At 27.4% G+C, this 26,415-nt stretch overlaps 6 protein-coding genes across 12 annotated transcripts; 2 read left to right on the forward strand and 4 right to left on the reverse strand.

Moving 5' to 3' along the window:
* Window positions 1-65: 65 nt before the first annotated feature.
* Window positions 66-1,856, forward strand: LOC122711822 (nuclear receptor subfamily 2 group F member 6-like). 2 transcript variants are annotated; one of them, XM_043930901.1, is made up of 5 exons: window positions 66-192; window positions 279-374; window positions 624-896; window positions 1,014-1,322; window positions 1,463-1,856. In XM_043930901.1, the coding sequence occupies exons 2-5, from the start codon at window positions 362-364 to the stop codon at window positions 1,693-1,695; spliced, it is 828 nt and encodes a 275-aa protein (XP_043786836.1). In that variant the 5' UTR covers window positions 66-192; window positions 279-361; the 3' UTR covers window positions 1,696-1,856. The 2 variants fall into 2 exon arrangements, with proteins under 2 accessions (XP_043786836.1, XP_043786837.1); XM_043930902.1 differs by having other exon boundaries at window positions 1,017-1,322.
* A 119-nt stretch (window positions 1,857-1,975) lies between these two features.
* On the reverse strand, window positions 1,976-6,560 carry LOC122711820 (rho GTPase-activating protein conundrum). Of its 3 annotated transcripts, none has more exons than XM_043930898.1 (10): window positions 6,151-6,560; window positions 5,458-5,631; window positions 5,143-5,384; window positions 4,934-5,070; window positions 4,668-4,789; window positions 4,428-4,587; window positions 3,993-4,339; window positions 3,755-3,921; window positions 3,509-3,686; window positions 1,976-3,333 (listed from the first exon to the last, which is right to left on the reverse strand). In XM_043930898.1, the coding sequence occupies exons 2-10, from the start codon at window positions 5,591-5,593 to the stop codon at window positions 2,957-2,959; spliced, it is 1,866 nt and encodes a 621-aa protein (XP_043786833.1). In that variant the 5' UTR covers window positions 5,594-5,631; window positions 6,151-6,560; the 3' UTR covers window positions 1,976-2,956. The 3 variants fall into 3 exon arrangements, with proteins under 3 accessions (XP_043786833.1, XP_043786831.1, XP_043786832.1); XM_043930896.1 differs by having other exon boundaries at window positions 4,668-4,861; XM_043930897.1 differs by having other exon boundaries at window positions 4,668-4,861; window positions 5,458-5,660.
* Window positions 6,561-8,133: 1,573 nt separating this feature from the next.
* LOC122711948 (immunoglobulin-binding protein 1) lies at window positions 8,134-9,818 on the reverse strand. The gene is made up of 4 exons (XM_043931149.1): window positions 9,539-9,818; window positions 9,011-9,349; window positions 8,538-8,935; window positions 8,134-8,448 (listed from the first exon to the last, which is right to left on the reverse strand). The coding sequence occupies exons 1-4, from the start codon at window positions 9,671-9,673 to the stop codon at window positions 8,244-8,246; spliced, it is 1,077 nt and encodes a 358-aa protein (XP_043787084.1). The 5' UTR covers window positions 9,674-9,818; the 3' UTR covers window positions 8,134-8,243.
* Window positions 9,819-10,064: 246 nt separating this feature from the next.
* On the reverse strand, window positions 10,065-14,468 carry LOC122711946 (zinc transporter 2-like). 3 transcript variants are annotated; one of them, XM_043931146.1, is made up of 9 exons: window positions 13,775-13,785; window positions 13,285-13,332; window positions 11,918-12,150; window positions 11,681-11,797; window positions 11,390-11,538; window positions 11,149-11,300; window positions 10,799-11,012; window positions 10,487-10,727; window positions 10,065-10,351 (listed from the first exon to the last, which is right to left on the reverse strand). In XM_043931146.1, exons 2-9 carry the CDS (start codon window positions 13,320-13,322, stop codon window positions 10,206-10,208), a joined length of 1,290 nt encoding a protein of 429 aa, XP_043787081.1. In that variant the 5' UTR covers window positions 13,323-13,332; window positions 13,775-13,785; the 3' UTR covers window positions 10,065-10,205. The 3 variants fall into 3 exon arrangements, with proteins under 3 accessions (XP_043787081.1, XP_043787080.1, XP_043787082.1); XM_043931145.1 differs by lacking the exons at window positions 13,285-13,332; window positions 13,775-13,785 and adding an exon at window positions 13,977-14,468; XM_043931147.1 differs by lacking the exons at window positions 13,285-13,332; window positions 13,775-13,785 and adding an exon at window positions 12,499-12,751.
* Window positions 14,469-16,323: 1,855 nt separating this feature from the next.
* On the reverse strand, window positions 16,324-24,085 carry LOC122711943 (UDP-glucose:glycoprotein glucosyltransferase). 2 transcript variants are annotated; one of them, XM_043931139.1, is made up of 24 exons: window positions 23,884-24,085; window positions 23,274-23,484; window positions 22,926-23,161; window positions 22,660-22,842; window positions 22,406-22,578; window positions 22,077-22,272; window positions 21,762-21,975; window positions 21,476-21,696; window positions 21,156-21,377; window positions 20,666-21,024; window positions 20,338-20,581; window positions 20,048-20,242; window positions 19,710-19,968; window positions 19,524-19,632; window positions 19,266-19,451; window positions 18,966-19,172; window positions 18,486-18,878; window positions 18,305-18,319; window positions 17,857-18,034; window positions 17,603-17,785; window positions 17,214-17,489; window positions 17,018-17,134; window positions 16,799-16,940; window positions 16,324-16,687 (listed from the first exon to the last, which is right to left on the reverse strand). In XM_043931139.1, exons 1-24 carry the CDS (start codon window positions 23,905-23,907, stop codon window positions 16,641-16,643), a joined length of 4,590 nt encoding a protein of 1,529 aa, XP_043787074.1. In that variant the 5' UTR covers window positions 23,908-24,085; the 3' UTR covers window positions 16,324-16,640. The 2 variants fall into 2 exon arrangements, with proteins under 2 accessions (XP_043787074.1, XP_043787075.1); XM_043931140.1 differs by lacking the exon at window positions 18,305-18,319.
* Window positions 24,086-24,272: 187 nt separating this feature from the next.
* LOC122711947 (mitochondrial chaperone BCS1) lies at window positions 24,273-26,335 on the forward strand. Its single transcript, XM_043931148.1, has 7 exons — window positions 24,273-24,539; window positions 24,628-24,819; window positions 24,980-25,119; window positions 25,204-25,398; window positions 25,528-25,761; window positions 25,827-25,997; window positions 26,099-26,335. Exons 1-7 carry the CDS (start codon window positions 24,409-24,411, stop codon window positions 26,311-26,313), a joined length of 1,278 nt encoding a protein of 425 aa, XP_043787083.1. The 5' UTR covers window positions 24,273-24,408; the 3' UTR covers window positions 26,314-26,335.
* Window positions 26,336-26,415: the final 80 nt, after the last annotated feature.

Here is a 26,415-nt window from a genome sequence, read left to right on the forward strand (position 1 = left end):
TGTGAATCGACGTTCGACAGATTCGATTAATTTGATTTTTTATCGAGACAGGAAGAACGTTACCGACAACGGTTGCTTGCAAAGTTTGCGGCGACCGATCCTATGGCAAACATTACGGAGTTTACTGTTGCGACGGTTGCTCGTGTTTCTTTAAACGATCAGTGCGCCGTGGTGCCCTCTTTACTTGCATAGGTTCGCGAGATCTCTCTCTTTCTTAACCTTCAAATTCGTATTGATCAGTTAAAAGCAAAATATCGCGATTTCGTCAAATTTTTTAGCTGGCATTGGAGCATGCTTCATCGATAAAGCGAGACGTAATTGGTGTCCATATTGTCGCCTGAAGAAGTGCTTTACCGTTGGCATGAACACGGCAGGTAAGTAAACCGAATCGAGTTCGATCGTGAGTGCAATCTATGTATACGTAATCATAGAGTTAAACGAGATGTAAACAACACCGCGTGTCGGAAGTCCCCTTCGCGTTGACAGAACAATTTCAACCTGACCAATTATTTTTATCCACGCCGTCGCAACATTATCGTTGTGATCTTTCGATGATCCAACGTCAATTCACGATCGTTTATTCAATAAAATACTTCTCGTTACTTCATTTATCTTTTGCTCAGCCGTTCAAGAAGAGAGAGGGCCACGCGTTCGAACCAAGATCGCAGCCGTCGCTCGCGATTTCTTTCGCATTTCGTCGTCACCACCGACGCCACTGCCACCACCGGTATCTCTTTCCTCGTCGGAACCAGGAATCGCAACGCCCATTTTAACAACAAAGAATATAATGATGCGATACCACACGAGCAACGTTAACGTCAATACCGCCGGAATCTCTTCTTCATCGACCAGACAAATCTATTCTCCTCCTCGATCTCCTAAGATTCTTTCTACCGGTAATGGAAGTCTTCGTATCCCATCGTTCTCGAATCTTTTTCTTTTCTTCCATATGTGAATAGAAAAGGAAAAAGTTAGTACGTATAGTAGAGGATGGCTAATAAAATTACTTCTAGGAGATACGATACGATATGAAATCGCGGCTCGGATATTCTTCGCGACTGTCCTAGCTGCTCGACAACATCGAGAATTTTCTATGCTCGATCTGGAGGAACAGAATAAAATTCTTCGAAGAGGATGGGCTGCGGCGTTTGTTCTACGAGCCGCGATCTGGCCGATCGATCTGACCAATTTTCGAAATACGAGCACATCCAATGATGACACCGTGCATGATGCTATATTCGCGGCAAGAGCCGTCATCTCTAGCTTACAACCTGATCGAATCGAGTTCTCGGTTCTGGAAACCTTGATTCTCTGTCGACCCGGTAATTAATTACTTTTATGCATAACACTATCGTCCTTACTTCTTCGCGATCGAACACCGCCCCTTTTTATTCCTGTCCTCTTTTATAAAGTTTTCTTTTCTTTTTTTCTTTTTTTTTTTTTTTTTTTTATCAAAATCCAGAAATCGCTGAAACAATGAATGGCATTCGTTTAACATCACGAGCAATGGACACCGCGGTGGAAATTCTGGCTCGGCATCTTGCTGGTAAAACTGAATCATCAGTCAGAGTGGCCAAACTTATGCTCGTTCTTCCTATTTTGACTGCTTCCTGTCCCCGGAAATTAGCCAACGATCTTTTTGCACCTATTATTGGAGACATTGATCTTGAAAAAATAATCGCGTCTGTGCGTTGATTCTATTTCTTTTTTTCTTTCATAGAAATCTAGTCATAATTATATAACTATTTTTCTTAATTTTTTTCTTTTTGAACTTTATCGTATATCGCGAATATCTTAATCGAATACAATTTTGATGTAATGTTCTCGATGTATTCACTCATCATTATTGAAATAATTAATATATATATTTTAATTTCTTTAACCTCACTTTTTTACACATATAATTTACATATTTAACATAATACAATATCAATTCAATTGAGTAAAAAACGAACATTGAATGAAGAAATTGTGATTGGTTTTTATTTTCTTTGGCACTTTATTGACATAATGTAACAATCTTACCTTGCATAATATATACAATTATTTATAATAATATGGCGCATTAAAAAACACGAGAAAGAAGCATATCAACTTTTAATAAAAGTTTGCGATGATTCTTTATATGCTTTTTCCTTCGTTTTGTTTGATTTGGAGTAAAATTAAATGAGCTACATAAATTATCGATATACATTTATAGATAAAAAAGTAATACAAATGTATAGCTATATGCTACAAATCGTAAAGGCTTCACACACATTTGCTTAATTGTTAATAATAAATTAGAATATTCACACAATAGATATTTGAAAGGTGAGTTGTGCTACTGCATAATAATCTGCGAATTTTTTAAATTATCTATGTTTTCATATTTGCATCTAGCACCAATGTTCGATGATATCGAATTATTGTTGTATTGAAAACTTTATATTATGCGCGCACGTTCAAATTCAATCATGGAAAACGGATTAGTTAATTGAAAACGAAATTGATAATTGAAAACTTTCTTTTAACGATTAATATTTTATTTTCGAATCACCTATCTTATGAATGTTAAACTTATTTTCATCAACATCCAAAGATCCACAAAATTTCTCGTTGTATCTCAAGATGCGTAGTAAATTAATAAAATTGATCACATCATTAATTAACAAGTAACCAACTAATTTTATATCATCACGAAATTTGCATATCGAAACTATGTCGTACGATTATAATTTAATTGACGGAAGATAATATCCTCTCACAACTGTTTATCAACTAACTTATTACGCTAACCTCAAAATTATATTAACTCCTTTTAAATTAACTTCTTTTTTCTTTCTTTTTTTTTCTTTTTTCTTTTTTTCGAAATTTTATTGAATATCATTAAATGTTTATATGTATAGAAATGAGAACGTGTTCGCGCAAACCGTATCAATCATGTATAAATTTCTTGATATCACGAATGTCAATGTTAATAAAATTTTTTTTTATACTTTCGATATCTTTCTTCTTCGGAATGTCTGCGTAATTGATTCAAGAGATCGTTTGGTACATACCACAATTTATTCGCGTTAATGAGAAGAGCTTCCGTCACTTGGCAGCATATGGCAGCCATATTAACTTGTGCGCACAAATCGGTACGATCACGAGAATGAATATATCGTGGTGGAAATAAAGATGGTGCCACTATCATCGCTACATTATGAATCGACATTTTATTTGACGCTTGATTTTCCACAATCAGTTTCAAGAATTTAATCAACGCCTTCAAAGTACAACGATGTTCTATCGGAAGCAATAACACCAGCAAATTTAAAGCATATGACAATTCTTGATGATCTTTCACTCCTGTGTATACGGAAATAAAATAGAGATTTATATTTTAAAAAATACTACAAAATATTTATATCGAAATAAATTCATGCACTTTAAAATCATATCTGATTCTGATGTATCAAATCAAACAAATCATAATCAATCACCTAATCGTTTTAATGTTTTCTTATTTAAACACATAACTTACCGTGACTTTGGTAGAAAGCATCGATAAGCTCTACAGTAAGCAATGGTTGCGGTAGATCGCGCAGCAATTTTTTCAGAACTGCTGACAAATCGTGGCACGACATATGTTTAAACAACTTATCTATTTCTTTAGGTTTGCAATAGAAATCCGTTTCCAGCTGCATGCATATTGATTCGACCTGAACAAAACAACAATAATTATTCATTCGAAAACGTATTGAATTTCTTTTGTAATTTAAATTTGTACTTTCTGCTTATGTCCTCCAACGCGAAGAATACCCTCTTCTTTAACCCCGCGTCTCGTTAATTCGTTAAAGAGCTTTTGAAATATTAGTGGAATATTACTCTCCTCGGACGATAATTGACTATCTCGAAGTAAAAGAGTTGACAATGAAACTCCGAATAGATTTCCAGCTACGAATAATATTGTTAAATAATTTTCAACATCTTAATAATAATTTTAATTTTATAAAGATTCTACAAACCTTTTGTTCGACGTTTATTTGGTTTACGTTTTTTTAATGGTACGTTATATTTGTCAAACACCGCGGTAAGTTCAAGCCATAATAATGGTTGTAATTTGGTCAAATCTCGTTGCGTAAGCATTTCTATTCCTAATCGAGTCTGTATATCATCAGGTGGAGCTATAACTTCCGAATTCCATACTTTTGACTTTATTTCATTTCCTCTACACATTTCCTCGAAACTTAAGTGACCATGAGAAGATGTACGATTTAACGGATGTGTTATTAAACGTTCATCGGCTGGCCTCGTTAACCCATATAAGCTACTATGACTTCGTGTTACCGTTGCATGACTACCGGAGTTTCTTCTAAAATTTTACGTGTCCATATATATTTTTAATAAAGATGATATTCCTCAAACTTCATACAAAAAGAGGTTAGAATTTTGAATCACACCTCAAAGTCGAATCTTTTGAAGTATTCAATTTTTCAATACCCTCGCCTAAAGTTGTTACATTCGCTACTTCGCTAGGATCACTTCCGCTTCGTCTTTGAATACTAGGTTTTGAAACATGTATCGTTCCTAACCTATGATAGCTTGTTAATTGAATTCCTTCTACAAATGTATGTAATGTATTCATCTATGTAAAATCACAAATACGTTAAAAATAGTTTTTAAAAATGGATTATCAATACCTGAATCGTTAGCAACATCACCTCGTAACCAATTTCCAGCACGTCTAAAAATCTCTTGAATAGGCAATGAAGTTACCGACTGTTCTACCACTGTGTCGATCGTCGATGGTGCACTTGGCATTCTACGTATCGTTTCTTTACATTCATTTGGTACTTGTTCAAACACCGATACAAAGTTTGGAACAGTAGTGTTACTCAAAATGTAAAATACGATTAACATATATTTATAAATATCATAATGGAAATAAATAATGAACAAATCTTACTTTGTATGGTGACCGTCCATAATGGCAACCGTTGTCAACGATGGAGGCGTTGACGAAACATTTTCCGGTATTGCATCTATTGCAGAATCTAAGGAATCAGGTGTAGCACTACGTGATCTCGTCCCGGTACTAGACGCCTAACGATGCGTTAATAAAAAATAATTTAATTTTTAATATTACTTTTAATAATTATATAATCTGATTTGTACCTCCACATCTTTGAAAACATCTCTAATATCTGGTTTTCGAACGCGTTGTCGTTGATTAAAACGATGTTTCACTGTATGATTAAGTGATCTAACACGACGTTTTACTGCTTCAGCTTGTGCTCGAGACAAAGGACGTAATGCTGCACCCAATTCATCTGGTTGTACTTCTCTTCCTGCCTTCCATGCTTCCGTTAATTGTCCTAAACCAGCTGTACGTAACCATTCAGCTTCTTCTTCACCATCTTTGAAAAGTCAATTTTCTTTTTTAATCAAAATTAATTAAAAAAAAATAAATACTAAAAAGAAAATGCATACCATCATAGTTACGTGGACATTCTTCTTCAAGATAATCATCCAATAACTTGGTTTCTTCCATCATCTTTTGATATTCTTCCCAATAGTCTAAAAAATGATTTTCACTTCCTATATATGTAGTATGTGCTCTCTCCATGATTTCTAAATTTATTACATATATCTAGTTTTATTTATCTGTAATTTAAAAAATTTTTTTTGAATATCTGGAAAAAATAAAAAAAATATTCAAATTTTAATTCAAAATTTTAATTCAGTTTTATCTAAAAAAAGTTTTTTAAAACATTTTTTTACATCAATATTTGTAAAAAAAATATTAATTAATAAAGAAACATTTTTATTTTCTTTACAACAATTCTGATTCGCATATCGATCTTTTTTTCATTAGTTTATAATCTACGTTTTAAAGTAGGACGCAAATCAAATTAACATACACACCGCCTCGAGGAAGTATTGCTGACACATTCAAACAATTAGTGTTGAAATAAGATGGCACGACAAACGAATTAAAAAAATATCAAATAAATTATATTATATAAAATATACTTGTCAAAGTTTAAGATAAAAAAAACATACACACATGTAAATAGAATCACGAACAAAAATTTTCAAAAAAATAGATAAAAGCATCTAACCTTCTCATGGAATTTTCCATGAAAATAATCATAGCAAGAAATTTCTGAATGAAATACGTACATTTGTGAAGAAATTTGGTCAATGAAAATATTGTTTACACAATTCTTATTCTTAAAATAAGTTTTAAATTGTAGTAATTGAGATTGCACAATTCGTCGTAAAAATATATAAAAAGAAATAGCTTCTCAGTTTTTAATAAAATTTTTTTTTAGAACTAAATGAGTAATTTACGCGTCAATATTATTTTGATATCATCTGCTATTTCCAAGAAATAAAATATTTAATGTATGCCTTTGTATCACACTCATCATTAATAAAATTGTCATTAACTCGTCGCACTGAATATAACGAGCTTATTTCCAAACTTTAATGAACAAATTTGCACGTCTGCATAACTCCCGCTTTTTCGAATTCAATTTACGTTGAAAACAGAAAACATGAGAACATGTTCTCGGACTTGACAACCTGTTGCTGACGCATACGACTCCCACCCGTATACTTGCAAACTGATTCATAGTCATATAGTATTGTTGTTTTGAGTTGACACCTGCGCTCTTCATGCATTTCAATCCACGCCATCTAGTTTTCTTATGCTTCGAGCACAGACTATATACATAATAGATATTTAATATTTTTTGTCATGTTATTTATACTTTAATTAGATCATTCGAGAAATTTCTCACATATAATATGATGTAGAATATTCCTTATAAAAAATTCATATCATTTTCACAAATTATTATTACTTTCTATTATTAATTTATAAATATTATAAAAAATATAACCTCCAAGTAATCATTCAATTTTTATTCGAAATATTTTTTAATATCATGTAAAACAAAAAGATATTCTAGAAATAAATTATATGAGAGAAACATTCTTTATATTTCTAAAACCTTTAGAATTAAAAAAAATTTGTTTATCTAAAAATATTCAATACTAATAAAAGATGACAATTTTTACTATAAAAAATACGTAAAAGATAAATATCTTTAGAATTAAAATTGTTGAAAAAATTATATGAAACATGAAAAAAGCAATTGCAAAAATAAGTATGCTAAATATTTTACAAATAACTCTAAACTTTCATAAAAATTCTTATTTTTAAAAATATTAGAAAAATTATGCATATGATCTCTTGTCAGATTATATTTTTTTAATATAAAATTAAAATTTTTGGCACAAAAAATTTTTATTCAATTTTATATTAGAAGAATATAATTCCACAGAAAGTGATATGTGAAATTTTTTCAGAAATTAATTCTAAGCCCAAAAATTTTTGGTCAAATTTTCGACTTTTATTAGGAGAATATAATCAAATAAGAGGTAACATACGAATTTTTAAATCAGCGCCATCTTCACAGTGCTATAAATGAAACATGAAAAGAATAGCAAATAATAGGAGAAAGTTAAGAATGAACATTTAGTGCCATCTCTTAAGTACTAAAAACAGGCTAAGATAAAGGATTTAAAAGATGGCACTAGTAGTTAATTTTTATTCTATCTTATCTTGTTTTTAATATACAAAAAATTATAGCTAATTCTTATCTTTCTTATCTTTTTCCTATTATTTTTTGTCCTTTTTCTGTATATTTTATTTGCAGGATTTTAGAAATGATACTGATTTCAACTTTTTTTTTCTTTCTCTATTCTTATTTTATTCTTCTTTTTTATTACTTGTGTGTACAGTAAGCTAAGTACAGTTAGCTGTGAAATATTTTTATAATTTTTCTTTTAAAATTACAATGTATTTTAATTTTTTATATAAATATTATATCTTTAATTTTAAAATTTATTTTAGGATAATGATTTTTTAAAAAATAATATATGATGTTGATATATGCGAGTTTTGAGTTAGCAGTGGCTTATCACTTCATGATAAATAAAGAATTATTGGTTTTAAAGACTAAATAAAGAATTATTTATGATTTTATATTCCATATTTTTTTGATTATTTGTTCGTTTATAAAAAAAAAAAAAAAACAATTTTTGTAAAAACACAACATTTATTTATTTTAAATCATTATTAATCATTATAAACAATTATAACATTATCTTGAACAATCTATAGCAATCTGAAAAAAATATGAAATTAGGTACATATAAATACATTTATTAATGCATATATTATAAAATGAATAATTTTATCATGTTCAACTTCTATTAGCACGATTGCCCCATCCTCTTCTATGTGTATCTTTATATTCATCCATGGCACGTAATTGTTTTAAGATCTCTGGATCATCTGTCTCAATCATTTCTTCTTTTTTAATATCTTCTTCTTCATCTTTCTTTCCTTGATTGTTTGCTAAGTCTTGTAAGCACTTTGAAGTGGCTTGATGTGAAGGATTAGGCCAACTAAAGTGAAAATAGTATTTAAAACTAATATTTAAAAAATAGTATTAAAAATAGTATTAAAAAATATGAATATATAATTTTCTACTTACTCTCCTTCTTTCACTCGTTGGTCATAAAATTCTTGAACGGTTAAAATAGGTAAACTAGGATAACCAATTCCAAATACTTTTTTTTGCACTTCGTCTCGAGTAATAATAATTGGTTTTAATTTTGGAGGAGGTGGTATATGTTTTTGTGAACTCTGAGCAGACATTGTTTCAGTTTTTCCTACATTTTTCATGTGTTCTAAAATTGGTTTTTCAGCGGCTAAAGAATTCAATTCTTCTATTGTTAAGTTTACATATAACTTAATAAGCGTTACAAAATATTCTCTTTTAACTTCATCATCTATATTTGGATCAGACAAACTTTTTTGCAAAATTTCCAAACGCGATTCCAACTCTTTTTGTTCTTTAAACCTTTGTAATTTCGTATTTCTTCGATTTACCTATAATATAGACATATATATAATCTTAAAAATAATATTTTAATGTAATAATTTTTAATTTAAAGAGAGATTTACCATTTCAGTAATTAATTCCGCATTTGTTCGAACTTTCTCGGGTGCACCTTCTTTTTCATGTTCCGATTTAATTTCGGGCACTTCGATATCAGTTAAACCATAAGCTTTAACACGTTTTAAAAAATCGATGAAATAGATTTCAGCAACATTAATAATATGCATTCGATCATCTATATTACAAATTTTTGTTGCGAGTGTACCAAGAAAGGCTGGCAGCAAAAAATACTTTATATTTTCTGTAGCCACTTCATCAAAACTTTCATTTTGACTAAACATATCGATTATAGAGACTAATTTTGTTGCATCTTCTAACATATTCATAGTTCGTCTTATATCAGACTATATATAGAAAAAAAATAAAAGATAAAATATTATTAATATATAATTGAATATAATAGAATAGAAGTACAATTTAAAATTATATACAATTTAATATAAAATTTAATATAAAATATTTTCATTAGAAATTCAAAAAAAGAGAAACAAAAGAAAAATTTTTTAAAAATTATACGTAATGATGTTTAATACCTGAATTTTTACACTGTTTGTAGGTTTATCCGTTTTATTTATATTATTAAATTGTTCAAACGCTTTATCGAATAATTCTGATAACGATGTAACATCTTTGTCATCGCTTTCCATAAATAGTTTTTTTCCTGACATAGCTATTGTTTTGACAGCTAGTGGTATTCGTTTATATGAGTTTTACCAAAATGGAATAGGTTATGAATGTTCAATGAAGTTTCGCTTGAAGTTATCGCTATAATATAATAAGTTTCGATAATAAAAACGATATGTCGATATATTTAACAATTTGATTCAAAACATTGCAATTTGAAAAGAAGTGAGATATAAATAAATTAACACAAATTTTTATAATAAATAACTGTTTCGACAAGTAAATAAATTGTTTATTGATTTATAATTAAAAATCATTAGAGGGACTATCAAAGGATATCAGACCTTAGAGGGAATATCATTAGCGAGACTGAAAACATTATCTCTATACATCGTCTAATCCTTTGGAAAAAAATATGTTATTTTCATTTGCATGATCATTTTTGGAAAAACAATGCTATTATTTTTTACAAATTGTTGAGTTATTTACAGAATTCGAATCATATATCATTGATCGATCCGATTGTATATAATCTCGAAAAATAATTAGAAAATATATATAATTGTAGATTTACAATTATTGCGATAATGCCTTGCATTGTTTACAATTTTCCATTCGTTCATCAAATTCTTCTATTTGAAGTGTCATTTCGAAAAATTTGTATTTATCGTGAATATTTCTAGTAGCAGTACGTAATATATTGTGAGGACTTGCACCTGGTTCTTCATTAGAGAAAATAAAAAAAAAAATAAATCAATCAAATAAGTCAACATAATATATAATTTATAATATATTCGAATTTGTTCATAATAAAATTAGTAAAAATGAATGAAAGAACAAGATTTGAATGTACTTACTTATTGCGAGATGAGCGGAGAGTGCAGTTTTATCCAACGACAATGCCCAGATACGAAGATTATGCACTTTAACTACACCTTCGATTTGCATAAATGTACTCTCTACTTGAGAATATTCAAATCCTTTTGGAATTCCTTCCATTAAAACATTCATCACGTCTTTAATTATCGCAACTGTAGTTAATATTACCAATAATGAAAAGAGAAAAGTGCAAATTGGATCGACTATAATCCAACTTGGCTGTAATTATTATTATCAATTTTGTTTTCATCCTTAAATTCTCAACAAATCTATAACAAACTTAGATATACCTTAAAATAAATAGCTAATGCTGCAACAAAAACTCCTACGCTTTGAATGAAATCTCCTATAACATGAATAAAAGCAGCACGAACATTGATGTTTTTTCTATCATGAGGAAGATCTTCAATATTAATTTTTTCGTTTTCTATACTTTGATTTGACTTATGCGAACCATGACTATGTCCGTGACTATGACCGTGCTGATGTAACGATAAACCCATTCTGCAATATAAAAATTAAATCAATACATTCAAAATATAATATATTTTAAGCATAATAAAATTTATTATTCAATTTATTATTCAATTAATTCGAATTGAATATTAGTTTTAATCGAATATAATGTAATATCACTAACACTAGATTTACCGCAACGCCCACAGCAGAGGTGATCAACATGACGGTTGTATCTAGTTCAAAATTTTTATGAATTATTCTTTCGATTGCCAAATAAAAAAGAATTCCAGTAACTATCCATATTAATAAAACCGATGTTAGAGCTCCTATTACCTGTAAATAAGGATAATTATCTTCATAGCAATATAATAAGAAATATATTTATATATGTTATCAAGAAAAGAAAACTTTTTTATACCTACTTCTGCTCGATACCAGCCAAAAGGCATTTTTCTTGTGGCCGGTCTGCTCGCTACCCATATCGAGAACAAGGATATCATAAAGGAGGCGAAATCAGTTAATAAATGCGCAGCGTCTGTTGCGATCGCTAAACTATTTGATAATATTCCACCTGAAAAATAAAATAATAATTTTAATTATCAAATTAATTGTAATTTATTTCTATTTATAACTATATTATACATCTTCTAACAACTTTATTATCGTACGCGTATTTTATTCTTTTATGTTTATTATATTACATAATATATTACCTACGATTTCTGCTATCATAAAAATTACGCATAGCGTACTAGCAATCAGTAATTTCTTTCTTGCCTTTTTATCGATTTCCTCGTTCCTTTCCCTATGACAATGATCTTCCAGTACAGCTAAGAATATAAAAAAAGAATTAGAATAATACTATTATAATAGAATTAGAATAATATATATATATAGAATAATAATATTTTTATTTGATATTCATTATCATATCGATTATAAATTTTTACCGGAAGAAGTTTGTTGAAAATCAATGCCATCGATAGCAGTGGCGGCAGAAATGTTGATTGTAGTGTTTGCAGTCTCATCGATCGATGTGGCGCCCTTTACAACCGTACAGCAACCCGAAAGTTTACCGTGCACACAAAAAATCATTTTTTTCGGCGAGGCTTCATTCTCATTAGCTTCATTATTATTAGGCGGAATACTTGTTCCATATCCATACACAGCTTTATCTTTGAATCTAATTAATAAACAGAAAAACAAAAAATAACGATTGAATTTTAAATAATTTTAATATAATTATGTAATTATAAATGAATATAATAATCAACGAATATACATATGATATACACAATCGATTTTGCGGAAATAAATCGTATTAATTCATCGTATTAAGATCATATTAAGATCTTTATTGTCTGTTTTCATGCCTATTGTTTGCACGCAGTATTAATCAAGATTAATTGAAATTATTTTTATAATTTGGCTCGTAACATTTTTTCTTTTTTTTATTTATTTATTTTTTTTTTTTTTTTCGTTTGTACGGAAAATAATTGGAAACGAAAATTTACAAACCGAATTTATTTACCGTTAATTTTTATAATGTGCAATCGATACTCCGGATTTATCTCGTAATTGAACCACCTGGAAAAGGGAAAGAATTGTCACTGTTTTCTTGACAAACGGGAGGAAGAAGAAGAAGAAAGAGAATTAAAAAAATTGATGAGGAAGATGTCGATGAGGATGTATTCAAACAGATGATTTACAATTTCGATCTTAATTTGATTTTGACACGATAAAGTTATTATGTATAATAAGAAAAAATTTTATTGCGAAGGTATGATATAAATTATAAGATATGATATAAATTATAATTATATTGTAGCAAAAATATTTGCACATTTTTTTATTCCGATTGTATTCTGAAAAATCAAAAAAATTTTCTAACCGTATTATATTGTCTATATCAATAGAAAAATATCATTGTTTACGATAGTTATCGACCTGTTATCAGTCATGATATTTCTTATTGTTTTTTAATTTTTTTCCTAATGATTTGAGATTGCCACCGAAAATTTAAATACGTAGCGCGAGATAAGATCGATAATATAATTAATTAACGGTTAAAATTAAGAATAAATCACTTCAATAATTTATTATTCAAAACATCGAATAATCGCTGATAACTGTAACACCAAATAGCCGAGGTTATATGAAGAACAAATCAATTTATAGTCACAAATAATTATTATTTAAGCATTTTAAATAAAATTATTATTTAAAATAATTTTACTCGAAATTTTAACTAGTTTACTTTTTTAACATATCTAACAAAAACATAGAGAACAATGATGAGATGAAAACTCTCACTTACGTGAGATTACGCGTCATCCTCTTAACGGCTGTTATCATTTCTCGCTATCTAAGAAGAAGATATCAATGAGGATATTGTGTGTAAATCCATATTAAGCCGTTATCCATGGAAACATTTTCTGATGAAAAAATTGTGATTCCCGTGACGATAATGCCGTGTGCAAAACCAAATTGCATCGTCCTTCTGTTTCGTGATACGTAACAGAATGTGATTACGCGGATGATAAATATGATATACCAGGATATGTTATATTTTTTTCTTTATCATTGATTTTTTATAACGTATGATATTAAAAAGTATTAAGTTAAAAAGTAATAACGTGTAATTAAATAATATAAAATATATATTAGCATAATAATTATATTATTTTTTTCAACATGTGCATCTCTTAAAATAAGTATAAGAAATTGAAATAGAAGTTTTTTTTCATAACAATATATTCAAGAAATTAAACAAAAGACAAATGGTAATATAATATAAATATAAATACCCATGTTGTGATTGCATTTATCGAAAAATCGATACTCTAATTATTTCTCTCATAAAAATTGTCAAATTAAAAAATTGTAACAAACTTTGTAAGAAATTGTACTGTGCGGCCGACACTGCAATGGGAGAAAGTGGGGAGAAGCGATTTGATCCGATCTGATCCGAATCGATCCGATCGAATTCGAAAGGATATTCGAACTCACAGCTTGATCCTTTCGTCGTCCATGATCCTCGTGCAGGACGGTTGCATGTATGTGTGTATGTGCGTGTGCGTGCGTGCGCGGTACAACAGCGCTGATGGTAACGTGCAACAAGCAATCGAATCAATTCACCATTCAGTAGATCGATTAAAAATATGGAAAAGAAAAGCGAAAGGGGAAAAAACGAAGACGCGACGTCGCGACGCGGTAGGCGAGGCGAGACGAGGCAAAGTGGAACGAAAAGAAGGGGCGCGACGCGATTACGAACGGCAGATCGGCAAGTGTATTAAATTCTCAGCCGATCGGAGAAACGTGAATGGATTGTACGCGCGTCACTAGTTACATGAACACCATAAATCGCTTGCCACTTCATGCCGTCTTTTGGTAGAAGACCCTCTGCCTAGTCTCGTCCGTTTATTTTACCAGATAGCTTAACTCTCGATGAGTTTCTCCTTCTTCGTTTCTCTTTTTTTCTCTTGTTCTTTCTTTGCTATTTCTCTCTATCTCTTTTATCCCCTCTCTTGCTTTAGTTGAAGATCGCTCTCTACCGATTTCCTTCCTCCTGTTTTCTCCCTTCTTCTGCGACCATCGATTCCCCCACTCTTTACTTCCTCTATCTGTTTCTGCCTTTCAAAGTTTCTATCTATTCGTTGTTTATTCTATCTTTGTCACGCTTCATGTTCACGATAGTTTAATGCCTGATGTATTGCGTTTTCCTGTTTCTGTTATTTCCTGTTATTTCATTGTAACAATCATTTGTAACAATCATTTAAAATTTCTAATTTTCTCTTGTTATCAATCAAATAAATTTTCGTAATATTAATCGTGCACTTTAATAAAATCGAAAACAATTATAATTAAACTTGTATAGATCGATTCTATTTTTTTCTTTTTTTCTATCATATTATTCGCAAAGTTTTTTTCTTTTTGATGTAAAATGCTTAATCATCTGCCATTTTTTGATAGAGTTTAATTGATATTTTTTTAAAAATTTTTCATTTAAATTTTAAAATTTAAATTTATTCCTATTCAAATTTAATTAAATATTTATTAAATACAAATATAGCAAAATACACGTATAGAATTCTAATTCTAAATTTCAGAAAAAATAATAAAATATCATGTTATTATTTTGGCATATTATTTTGGCTAATATAAATTTTCTTCCATGGAATTAATTTGCACCACAATTTTACTTCTGCATATATATAAGATTACATTTTTGCGATATATATTTTAAAGAAATAGAATATTAATATTAAATAATTCATGAAGGAGGAACATAAAATTTATTTATCAATTTTCAATTTTATTTTCAACTATAATCGATAATTAATATTGATTTTATATAATAGATTTATTCCATGTGGTAAAAATATCATATAACGATCATGTCAACATAAACAAATTGTATATCGACAATTATTTTAGTAATTAATTTAATTTAAACAAACTGGAATTATTTTCGTTGTATTTCGCCCTTATCGTAATCATATTTATTTGATGATGTAATTACAAAAAATAAGATATAACACACGCGCACGCGCTTATACACATACACGCACGCACGTGTACAAGATTTAATTAATCCTATACAATCTAAATAAAGAATTATAAAAAAATTTAATAATTTTTTTTTTATCTTATGTTCGATTTTTTTCATGAAAATAAATTCGAAGATAAAAGTGAACTATCATTCCAAAAGATACTTATTTTTATAATATGCATATTTTAATATTTTTAAGAATTCATACAAATTTTTAATTAAAGTTAGCGTATAATTTTAGGATACGTTCGAATAAATCTATAGAGATATCATTAATGTAAATTTAAAATTAAATATAAAAATAAGAATAATTATTAGAAGTAAACGTAAAAAAAATTAAATAAAAGATTAAATTAAATTAAATAAAAAGTTTTTATTTATGTTAAAAATTCATTAAAGTGATCATGATTATGTTAGCATCGTAAAATAAATCATCACGTTTATTACAATATATATATGTAATATATTATATATGATATATATTAATAATCTAATAATCTAAACTGTCATTTCATCAATCGTTTTATAATTTCATTATAAATAATCTATAGTTATAAAAATATAAGTTATTCTTATATACAAACTTGTAATTCTAGTAAATATTGAAAATAGAATACATATAAAATGTAATTATTATAAATAATTTTATTCATTCTTATTACAAGATCTTTCTTTTAATTAATACAACTATTTTCTTTAATGTTGCCAAAAAATGTTTCTCTTTTATTGAAAAATTTTTATATTATGCAGAAATAGGAGTATTTTTGTGAATGGAACATATTCATAAAAAATATTCATAAAAAATACCTTACAAACATTACAAGTTTATTTCTTATAACTATAGTAGATAATACAAAATCACAATTATGTTAACGGTATGGACATAATTCCTTATCTGATTAATTACTACAATATGACACATTTCTGAATGATTGAATAATTCATTAAATTAAGACAATCAATATTTTTTAATGTTTTATTTGTCATTTAAAAAATCACGCGCTGCTGCAACAATGTGTTTGTGAATATTGAAAATAATCCATTATTTGTGGAAAATTTTTTGTAAAAGTATCCATACTATCTTCTTTTTAATTTATTCTTATATTTCATTTTATTTTTATTTATAATTCTTCATGCTTTGTAAAATTTTCCGTATCTTCGAATATTTCTAAAATAAAAGAAAAGAAAAGTATATATATTTTATTATAATAATATATATGTACAATATATGTACAATAAAAATATTCAATTAAAGAATTAGATATATTTATTCGATTACCATTCTCTTCTTTTTCTGTTTGTCTATTCTCATTCTCTAACTTTAACTGTAAAGCTTTTATTTCTTCATCATAACCTATCCATTCTGGTAAAATACGTACGGCAGCTTGTAGCTTAGCTTCTTTAGTCATTGGGTTATTACACTATGGGACAACATTTGAATATTAATTGAATTATTATTTAAGATTCATATTACCAATTTATTATCGATATTATTTACCAAATCTATAGTTTTAGCGTATTTTTTGGATGCATCATCGCACCAAGTTTCGCACCACAACCATTCCTGAGGCAATGTTTTAATAGCCACTTGATGAATCATATTATTGGGAAGATCCTGAAACAACAAACTATTTATTACTATTATATATTATTTAATTGTCTTACTTTTATGTTAATATTAATTTCATACGAACTTGATCCAGATTGGCCAAACTATTAGGATCTTGACTTAGTGCTTGATATTGTCCTCTTAATCTATCTCCGGCCGCGATGCGTCGAAATCGTTTCAAGTCTACTACATAAAGAGCACTGATGTGGTAAGCGCGACCTTGTAAATGATTTCGCCAATAACCTTGCTTCCAAAATCTGAATCCATCCATTTCTTTCCTGCTATCACAAAATGGAGTGTATGCATATGGTGCACCTCCAAGATCCATAGTCGCTAATTCTTTCAAATCTGCTCTTACAACCTAACAATAATATATCATATATCACATATTGATTAATTATCACAAAAATTAATAATAAAAACCAATAATATTAATGATAATAAATTGTAATTGTTTGTATGTAATCCATGTACCTGATCGGCATCAACGAATATTATTTTCTTAACATTTAACGGAAACAAAACATCTAAAAATAATATTTTATAACCCCATATGGTTCTTTGTTTTTCAGTTTGTTGATGAAGCCAACGAGGCCATTTATATTGTACTAATTCATATTCAAAGCCATATTCTTTTGCCATATGAGGCAAGAAATCCTAAAAAATTTCATTTTTGTTAAACTTTTTTATATCTTCTGATTTATTTATTAATGCGTATAATAGTTTACCTTTAATGTTGGTGAAAGATAATTTTTCAAAAACCAAAATTTAACGGGACTTTTGGTATGCTTTATAATACTCAACATCATAATTTTCAAAAATCTTTCATATAAGTGTCCAGATGCTAGAGAGAAAATATTTAATTTTTCATCTTGATCATCGCTATCATCCGTTGTCGTAAATGTCCTAATTTTGAAGAAAGCAATACAATTAAAAAATGGAAATAAAAAAAATATTTTTGTTGTTTTTTTAAAGATATGCTGTTGATTGAGCGTACAAATATGTACTGCAATATACAACGCATATTAATGCTACCATAAAAATAATAAAATAATAATGATAATAATAGTAATAATATATGTTTAACATACAAAACAATTGATAAAATAATTATTTTTATACATCAAGGATATTACATATTACGCGATAATATTTAAGTAGGTGTGGAAAGCTTACCAAAATTTGGAAAAGCTAAAAAAAAAGAAAGAACAAATAAAAATTAAAGTTAGACGATCGCTTATCGACATGCTAAAAATATTGAATATCTTCATTTAACACCAAGAAATTTAAAACTATTCTAAATTTACATAATCAACACTCAAGTTATAAAAAAACACACTGAAAAAATTTTACCTACCTAGAAATAGAATTCCATAAACCAGAACTTTTATCATCTTCCGATAAAAGATCCATTCCCACTTTATCTGGCTTCTTGGATACTTTAACTTTCAATACATGACTTCTGAGAGAACTTATAACAACTTTTACATCATTGTCATTTTGTAGAACATCTTGGCCACCGACTGTGGTAAAATCATAAATTTCTGCTGAGCGTCCTTGTCGAAGACGTAATACCCATTCACCTGGATTTGCTTTTAACTGAAAATAGCCCAAGTTTGCCATTACTATAGTATCTACCATTAATGGTTGCTTTTCTGTTCCTAATGTAATCTGTAATCCACGTGGTGGATTTCCGATGACTGCTTCGAAACAATGACCTTCAAGAAGTAAATATTCTAATTCGAACTCACTGTAAAATAACAAATAATTTAAAAAAAATAAAATATATTAAAAAAAATATACATTTTTGCTATATTTCTTAATAATATTTACTTACCTATGCACTCCAATTGCTACGTTATCCAATTTAATATTATCTAAATCATAAACGCTTCTAATAACTTCTACTAACCAATTTTCTGGAGCATGAATATATTGCGTCAAAAGAGATGATGTCGGTAATTTTGTGAATTTCGCCATAGCTCCATTAATACGCCCATCAGGAAAAAATTGTAATTGAGGTTCAAATACAAAACGATAAAAACTAAAATAATACAAATAAAATAATTACATAAAATAAATAGTTTTATTTAATACCTTATATATCATTTCTTTTCTATTTAAAGCATCTGTATACCTTTTTAGTGGCATATCGCTATTTTTATCCAAACAATTTAAAAATACTTTAATATTACAATTTAAAGATTGTTGAAGCGTTTTTAAAATTGGACCCAATTTTTGCGCACCACGAGATACTGGATCAACAATAGCAATTAAATTAAATGATACTTCATCCGGATTCATCGCTGGAATCTTTATGGCACTAAATATATTATAAAAAAAATATCATAAGCCATATATTTGTATATGTTATAAATAAATACGAATTTCTTACCTGTAATCATCACCGTGAAAAGGAACGTGAAATCGACTTCGCGTTTGTGGATGCGATGCTAATAAAGATGTGATTTTCATTATCATGTCATCAGTGATTTCATTCTTTTCTGTATAAAAAATCGAAAGAATAATGTTACATTACATATTTTATATTATATATGATTTCATAGATTTTTTATCATACCATATTCGTCATTTTCCAATAATTGTCCTTTTATTAATTTTTTCAACAATTTATCATCATAAGTACTTTGAGTGAATCTTTCTAATAATGAAAAATCTTCATTTGTAAATTCTTCATCATCATCTAAAGGACCGATTAATCGTCCATTACATACGATCGCTCTAGCTCCTTTTTCTAAATTTAATACTGTTTTAATATATCGACGATGTATATATAATTCATCTATTTGATTTTTTAATCGTTCCTTTACAACTTCTTCCTAATTTTATAATAAATTGTTAAATATTTATTATTTTTATAAAATTAAAATTTTAACTGTTTTTCAAAAGAATGATTACCTCTATATCAACTTTTCCATTAAGAATAACAGTAGCCACATCTTCTTTTATTATGTTACGAATAAAGCGCATAATCTTTTCTATCGGAAGAGTGTGTAATGCAGCTAGTACTATTTGATTGATATCGATTATATTATCATTCGTATCGACAAGTGGATTAACAATTATACTAATTCTAACATCTGCATTCGATTCCTAAATCATGATAATTATACTCAAATATTAATACAAATCTTATTGTAAATAAATATAATGATGTAAATAAATAATAAATATATTAAATCACTTACTATGTATTCGAGTGCCTCACGTAATAATTGTCTACCTTTTAATTCATTTAAATTTGTTACAATCCAAAATGTATATAAATGATGAACAGTTGTACGACGTGGAACATATATATAACGCATTTTATTCATCAACCAACTTGATAAATCTTGAGGAGTCCATTTGTTATAATCTTCATCATTAGGTATGGTACCAATTAAGTTTAACCATGTATGTTTTTCCGGTTTCAATATTCGTTCATTCAGGCTATAACAAAACATATAAATTATTATAAAACATATAAAACATATTCATATAAACTTGAAAAAATCTTATATTAAAATTTCATACCAAGGCATAACATTTGGTTGATTCATAATATAATCAACTACATCATCTCCTTCAGTTATTTCTCCTCGATATACAGCTTTTTGTAATGCAGGTGTTTGTGATATGATGGTAGATAAAACAGCTTCTTCAAATGAATTGGCGTTTAATTGATCAGATGATAAAGGTACACCATTAAGCAAAGCTTGCGGAAATTTTCTAAAACCAGATCGCTTTACGAAATCACTAGCTAAATGACGTCCTACGTCATATTCAGATTCTTCGCCAAGGATATAATTTATATTAGCAGATGAATCCTGCATTTTTATTGTTTTCTTTATATCTTCTACATCTACTCCTTCTGATCCAATATAATTCCCTAACTAAAATCGGATATAATATATTATAAATTTTATTAATTTTATTAATATATAGAATAAAAATATATAGAATAAGAAAGACCTTCATTTTAAGTATAGAAGACTAATGATGATTAAATATAGTAAAATCTTACATCTATCAGAAATTGTAAAGCATGTTCTGATCCTTTGGTTTCCACAAAATAATGATATGCATTATTAATTGCAACACTGGGATCAGTTAGTCCAGTTACAGAGGAATCGTAATTCGTTACAAAGACAAAACCCACTCTTAATGGTGCAGAATGTAGATATAATGATTGTGCTAATGTTATCAAAGGACTGGATTCTCCACTTAAAGGATCAATAATTAATACCTATTAAAATATATAATTTTTAAATGGATTTATGTTTTTGAAATTTTCTAAAATTATATTGTAATTATTTTAGATCATTAATCTATGTTTACACCAACCAAATTATATAAATTTCTTCTAATATTTCTTAGCATTCCAGGAAAAGTTGGTCTCAATAATTCTGTTAACGATGACGACCATCTCGCATAAGCTGAATCCTGTTCAATATCATTTACCCAAATTATAGCTGAATCTCTTATATCCATTGCAAATTCTTGTTTATCCATATTAGTAGATAAATCCAAAGCCAACAATGTGCTTATCTCTTTATTACTAAATCCTACAAATGAAATATTCAATAACAATTTCTTTCTTTTTTAATAAGCAAATCTAAATGCAACATACCGATTTTACGAAGAGATTCCATTATTCTTAATTCGCTTCTCAATGATTCTAAAAGACTGAGGACATCTACTGCTTCCAAATCAAAAAATAACCCATTAATGAAAAGTGCAGTATCTGTAGGTTGTATATTTAAACTTGTAGAAAATATTGCTTGATTAAGTTTCATTTCTTTTTTCATTTCATTATTTACTTTTGTTCTAATTAGAGATTTTGCCTTCAAACAAATTAAATATTATATAAATATATTATTATAAAAATGAAATAAAAATATAAAATTCCAGCAGAAGAATAATTTTAATACTGTAAAGAAAATACCTGCATTGGAAAATTTTGTGAAATATCTGTTAAAACATTAATAGCCTCATTTGTAGGAGAATTCATTATTCTTTCAGCTGCTTGATAACTTAATTCTTGAAATTGCCATACTTTTAAAGCACCAATTTCATGACTAGTTTCAAGTAAATGAGTTTGTAATTTATCTAACTCTAATTGTTTATTAGGATACAAATTTCTAAAAAAAAAAATTTTTTTTAAATTAAATTGTGATAATAGAAAATAAAAAAAAATAGTAAATTAAAAATATTTAATTTAAAATTAATATGAAAATATATAAAGTCTAAATATCAAGAATATAACCACCTTACTTTAAAGTTACAAAATTAATTCCATCTATTTCTTCCATACTATCAGTTGTAGTCTCTGAATCTTTTCCTGTATTATCTTTAATATCTGAATCATCTGTTGCTTTATATTCTGTGGATTTCATTTGTAATTCTACACCATATCCTGATAAACGTACATTTTTGTCTGTTCTGTCCTATAGATATCACAAATTAATTACACACATATACATATATATATCATTATATTAAATATATTTATAATTATAATATAATACCTTTAAATAATGTCGTAAAATATAATTAATTCCACTGGTTTCTGCAAGATCTTTTAATTTATTATGGAAATCCAAAAATTTTGGTGTTCCAATTTGTCCATATAATATAATAATTTTATCTGATTGTTGAGATGCATGATAACGATGATCTACACTATAAATATCTGGATGTATCCAAGTATCCTATGAACATAATCATAGAATATATAATTGAAATTAATTAATACATGTATATATATGTTTTAAAATGTTTACGTGTCATTTACTTGAATAGCCAACTTTTCTAATTCTTCCAAAGAACATGTAAACACTCCACCAATATCCACTACATTATAACAATCAAGAAAGGACATATTTTTATTTTCTGCCATTTGTGTGAACATTTCAATACGTGCTGAATAAATTCTTAATGATAATGCTAATTTCATTAGTGCTAACTCAGAATGAGATAAATATTTTTCAGCAAATGCAATAACAGCATCATAGTTATCTTTCTCTGTAACTATGAAAACAAAACTAATATAAAATATAAAATTACATTATTTATAAAAAAATTAAAAATGATATAAAATATATATATATAATATAATAAAATAAAATAAAAGTAAAATTACCATTTCTTAAATCATAATTAGCAAAATTATCTATGAATTTCCAAAAATAACTTGGATTTTCATCATTTAAATATTCAGCAGCTTCAAGAGCCAAAGGTGTTTCTTTCCATTTTGCATCTATTAGAGTAGTTACATATTTGTTTACTCTTTTTTCTGCTTCAATGTATATTGTACACAGTATTAAAAAATAAAGACATATAATTAACCGCATCTGTAAACAATACAAATATTGTTGATAATAAGGAAAATAAATATAAAAATGTAAGAAATTTAATAAAATTGAAAAATATGTTTCTACGATACTATTATACGATAGTTTCGATAATTTAAATTAAAAAATTTTAATAAATTATATTTTTAATTTATTAAACAATGAAATAACTGAACTTCTTAATATATTTGTTATACAATAATAAAAATTGATTACCACAATAATATAAGTTGTCTACTTTTTATAATTTATATAAATTCTTACATTTATAATAGTGTTAAATTGTCGATGTAGTTAACGAAAATGATTAAAAATAAAAATATGATATAATATATAAAATTCATAATAATACATGTAAGAAAAAGAAAAGAATTTTATATTTTTAATTAAATTGCATACCTTTAAATTTTCCATGAAACTCATATTGTAAAAGAATTGGACAAGGATAATAACCAATCCATGCAAAACACGTGCCGGTAACTGGTGAAAGATACTGATACGTCTATACTTAATATAATTATTTACTATTCACACAGACGTACATTTTACATGAATTTTACAAATTATTTTGCTTATTAAAAATATTATTAAATATTATGGTCATATTTTTTTTATGCATTATTCTTAATAGTATATTATTTTTATACACACTTTAATCTAGAATTATTAGCACTTTTAAGAGAAATATAAAATTTCCTAGGTTTTTTGTGCAACCTAAATACTTTTTTTTTTATTCTAAGAACCTTAAAATAAGTATACTTTTGTATTTATACCAAACATAATACAAGATGTAATACAAATGAAAGGTATAATATTATATAAAATAGTTAAAACAAGTTAGTACTAATAATAGTACATATAAAACAATATACTAAGAATAATAATATTTTTAATGCAATTAGAAAATAAATAAATAATTGCATTATGACTATAATAGATTATGTTCAAACTTTATCTGATAATCCGTATTTTGGAGCTGGTTTTGGACTTTTTGGGTTAGGTGCTGGTGCAGCTTTATTACGAAAAGGAATGCAAGTAGGAATGATAATGTTCAGGTATTATTAAAAATTACAATTTTATATCATATTATATACGACTTTATATCAATATAATTCAATATAATATATTTAATTTTTTTACAAGGCGACATTATATGATCACTTTAGAAGTTCCATGCCGTGATAAAAGTTATCAATGGCTCTTACAATGGATTACACATAAAGGTGCAAAGGAAACGCAACATCTTTCAGTTGAAACAAGTTTTGAACAAAAAGAAACAGGTCACATAAAAACTAGATATGATTTCGTACCAAGTATTGGAACACATTTTATTAGGTTAGAAATAACTGTACTTATCACTGCAATATTTCATCTGACAATGACAAGTATGATACGTTTATGTAACAATTTAAAATTTATAATAATAGTAGAATCATTAAATCATATAAATTATAATAGTTAAATCAATGATATATTATATTTATTCAATTAATAGATATAAAGGGAATTGGATAAGAGTAGAACGAACTAGGGAACAACAAACACTGGATATACAAATGGGTATACCATGGGAAACAGTACAACTTACAGCATTAGGAAGGAATAAAAATATTTATTTTAATATTTTAGAAGAAGGTAAAATATTAGTTATATTAAAATGAAAAAATAATCAAAATAATCAAAAAAGTAAAGAATTAAAGAATTAATTTTTATTTTCAGCGAGACAAATGGCATTAAAAGAATATGAAGGTAAAACAATAATGTATATTGCAATGGGAAGTGAATGGAGACAATTTGGGCATCCTAGAAGACGAAGACCATTAAATTCAGTTGTTTTAGATACTGGTATTGCAGAAAGAATAATAAACGATTGTCGTGAATTTATACAAAATCCTTCATGGTATAGCGATCGTGGTATGTAAATGATGCAAATATATTTGTAGCAAATATATGCATTAAGAAGAATATGTAACATTTACACCAAAAATTAAAAATATATTTATTAGGAATTAAATTAAGGAATTAAATTAAATAATTAATTAGGAATTCCGTATCGACGTGGATATTTATTATATGGTCCTCCTGGTTGCGGTAAATCATCATTCATTACTGCTTTAGCTGGTGAATTAGAAATGGGCATTTGTGTTTTAAATCTGTCAGAACGAGGTTTAACAGATGATAGATTAAATCATCTATTAGCAGTAGCTCCACAACAAACTATTATTCTTTTAGAAGATATTGATGCCGCTTTTACTAGTCGAGAAGAAAGTAAAGAAAGTAAGTGAGAAAATAATATTGTGTAATTATTTATATGAAAACATTAATTTTTATCTTCATTACAGTTAAAGCTGCATATGATGGTTTAAATAGAGTTACATTCAGTGGTTTATTAAATTGTTTAGATGGCGTTGCTTCTACAGAAGCAAGAATTCTTTTCATGACAACCAATTACTTAGAAAGATTAGATCCTGCATTAGTTAGACCTGGTAGAATAGATGTAAAAGAATATATAGGTACATATATAACATTTTATAAATTATTATGTTTTAAATAATAAAATATTCATTGATTTAATGTAATTAAATATCAATGATATTAATTGATACTATTCCAGGTTGGTGTAGTGCAAATCAAGTGGAACAAATGTTTTTGAGATTTTATCGCAATATTGACGATAGAGCAAATGTACTTGCTAAACAATTTACAGAAAATGTATTATCGCAAAAGAAATATGTTAGTCCAGCGCAAATTCAAGGATATTTTATGTTTTATAAAAATAATCCTGATGATGTATTAAAAAATGTTTCACATATATGGGAACTTACATAATAAATTATATTTAATAATGAAACATAATTATACTTGAAGAATTTACATTGAATCATAAAAAATCTATAAGGATAAAAAAATACATATATAGATTAAATATTG

The sequence above is a fragment of the Apis laboriosa genome, unplaced genomic scaffold (genome assembly GCF_014066325.1).
Source record: "Apis laboriosa isolate Shangri-la unplaced genomic scaffold, ASM1406632v1 scaffold18_cov149, whole genome shotgun sequence".
Taxonomy (NCBI): domain Eukaryota; kingdom Metazoa; phylum Arthropoda; class Insecta; order Hymenoptera; family Apidae; genus Apis; species Apis laboriosa.

Coding starts and splice junctions, on each gene's coding strand:
- LOC122711820 (XM_043930896.1), bottom strand. CDS start 5,593: ATGGAGAGAGCACATACTACATATATAGGAAGTGAAAATCATTTTTTA. Junction 5,071..5,142: donor ATGTTTTCAAAGATGTGGAG/GTACAAATCAGA, acceptor ACGCATCGTTAG/GCGTCTAGTACCGGGACGAG. Junction 3,922..3,992: donor AAATAAACGTCGAACAAAAG/GTTTGTAGAATC, acceptor TATTATTCGTAG/CTGGAAATCTATTCGGAGTT.
- LOC122711948 (XM_043931149.1), bottom strand. CDS start 9,673: ATGTCAGGAAAAAAACTATTTATGGAAAGCGATGACAAAGATGTTACA. Junction 9,350..9,538: donor CAAACAGTGTAAAAATTCAG/GTATTAAACATC, acceptor TTCTATATATAG/TCTGATATAAGACGAACTAT. Junction 8,936..9,010: donor CGGAATTAATTACTGAAATG/GTAAATCTCTCT, acceptor TCTATATTATAG/GTAAATCGAAGAAATACGAA.
- LOC122711947 (XM_043931148.1), top strand. CDS start 24,409: ATGACTATAATAGATTATGTTCAAACTTTATCTGATAATCCGTATTTT. Junction 25,762..25,826: donor TCGAGAAGAAAGTAAAGAAA/GTAAGTGAGAAA, acceptor TCTTCATTACAG/TTAAAGCTGCATATGATGGT. Junction 25,998..26,098: donor AGATGTAAAAGAATATATAG/GTACATATATAA, acceptor ATACTATTCCAG/GTTGGTGTAGTGCAAATCAA.
- LOC122711946 (XM_043931145.1), bottom strand. CDS start 14,023: ATGCAACCGTCCTGCACGAGGATCATGGACGACGAAAGGATCAAGCT. Junction 11,798..11,917: donor TTTTCAACAAACTTCTTCCG/GTAAAAATTTAT, acceptor TTATATTCTTAG/CTGTACTGGAAGATCATTGT. Junction 11,301..11,389: donor TTGGCTGGTATCGAGCAGAA/GTAGGTATAAAA, acceptor CCTTATTTACAG/GTAATAGGAGCTCTAACATC.
- LOC122711943 (XM_043931139.1), bottom strand. CDS start 23,907: ATGAGTTTCATGGAAAATTTAAAG. Junction 22,579..22,659: donor TTTTACGACATTATTTAAAG/GTATTATATTAT, acceptor TGATATCTATAG/GACAGAACAGACAAAAATGT. Junction 22,273..22,405: donor ATTAATTTTGTAACTTTAAA/GTAAGGTGGTTA, acceptor TTTTTTTTTTAG/AAATTTGTATCCTAATAAAC.
- LOC122711822 (XM_043930901.1), top strand. Junction 897..1,013: donor TCCTAAGATTCTTTCTACCG/GTAATGGAAGTC, acceptor AATTACTTCTAG/GAGATACGATACGATATGAA. Junction 1,323..1,462: donor CTTGATTCTCTGTCGACCCG/GTAATTAATTAC, acceptor ATCAAAATCCAG/AAATCGCTGAAACAATGAAT.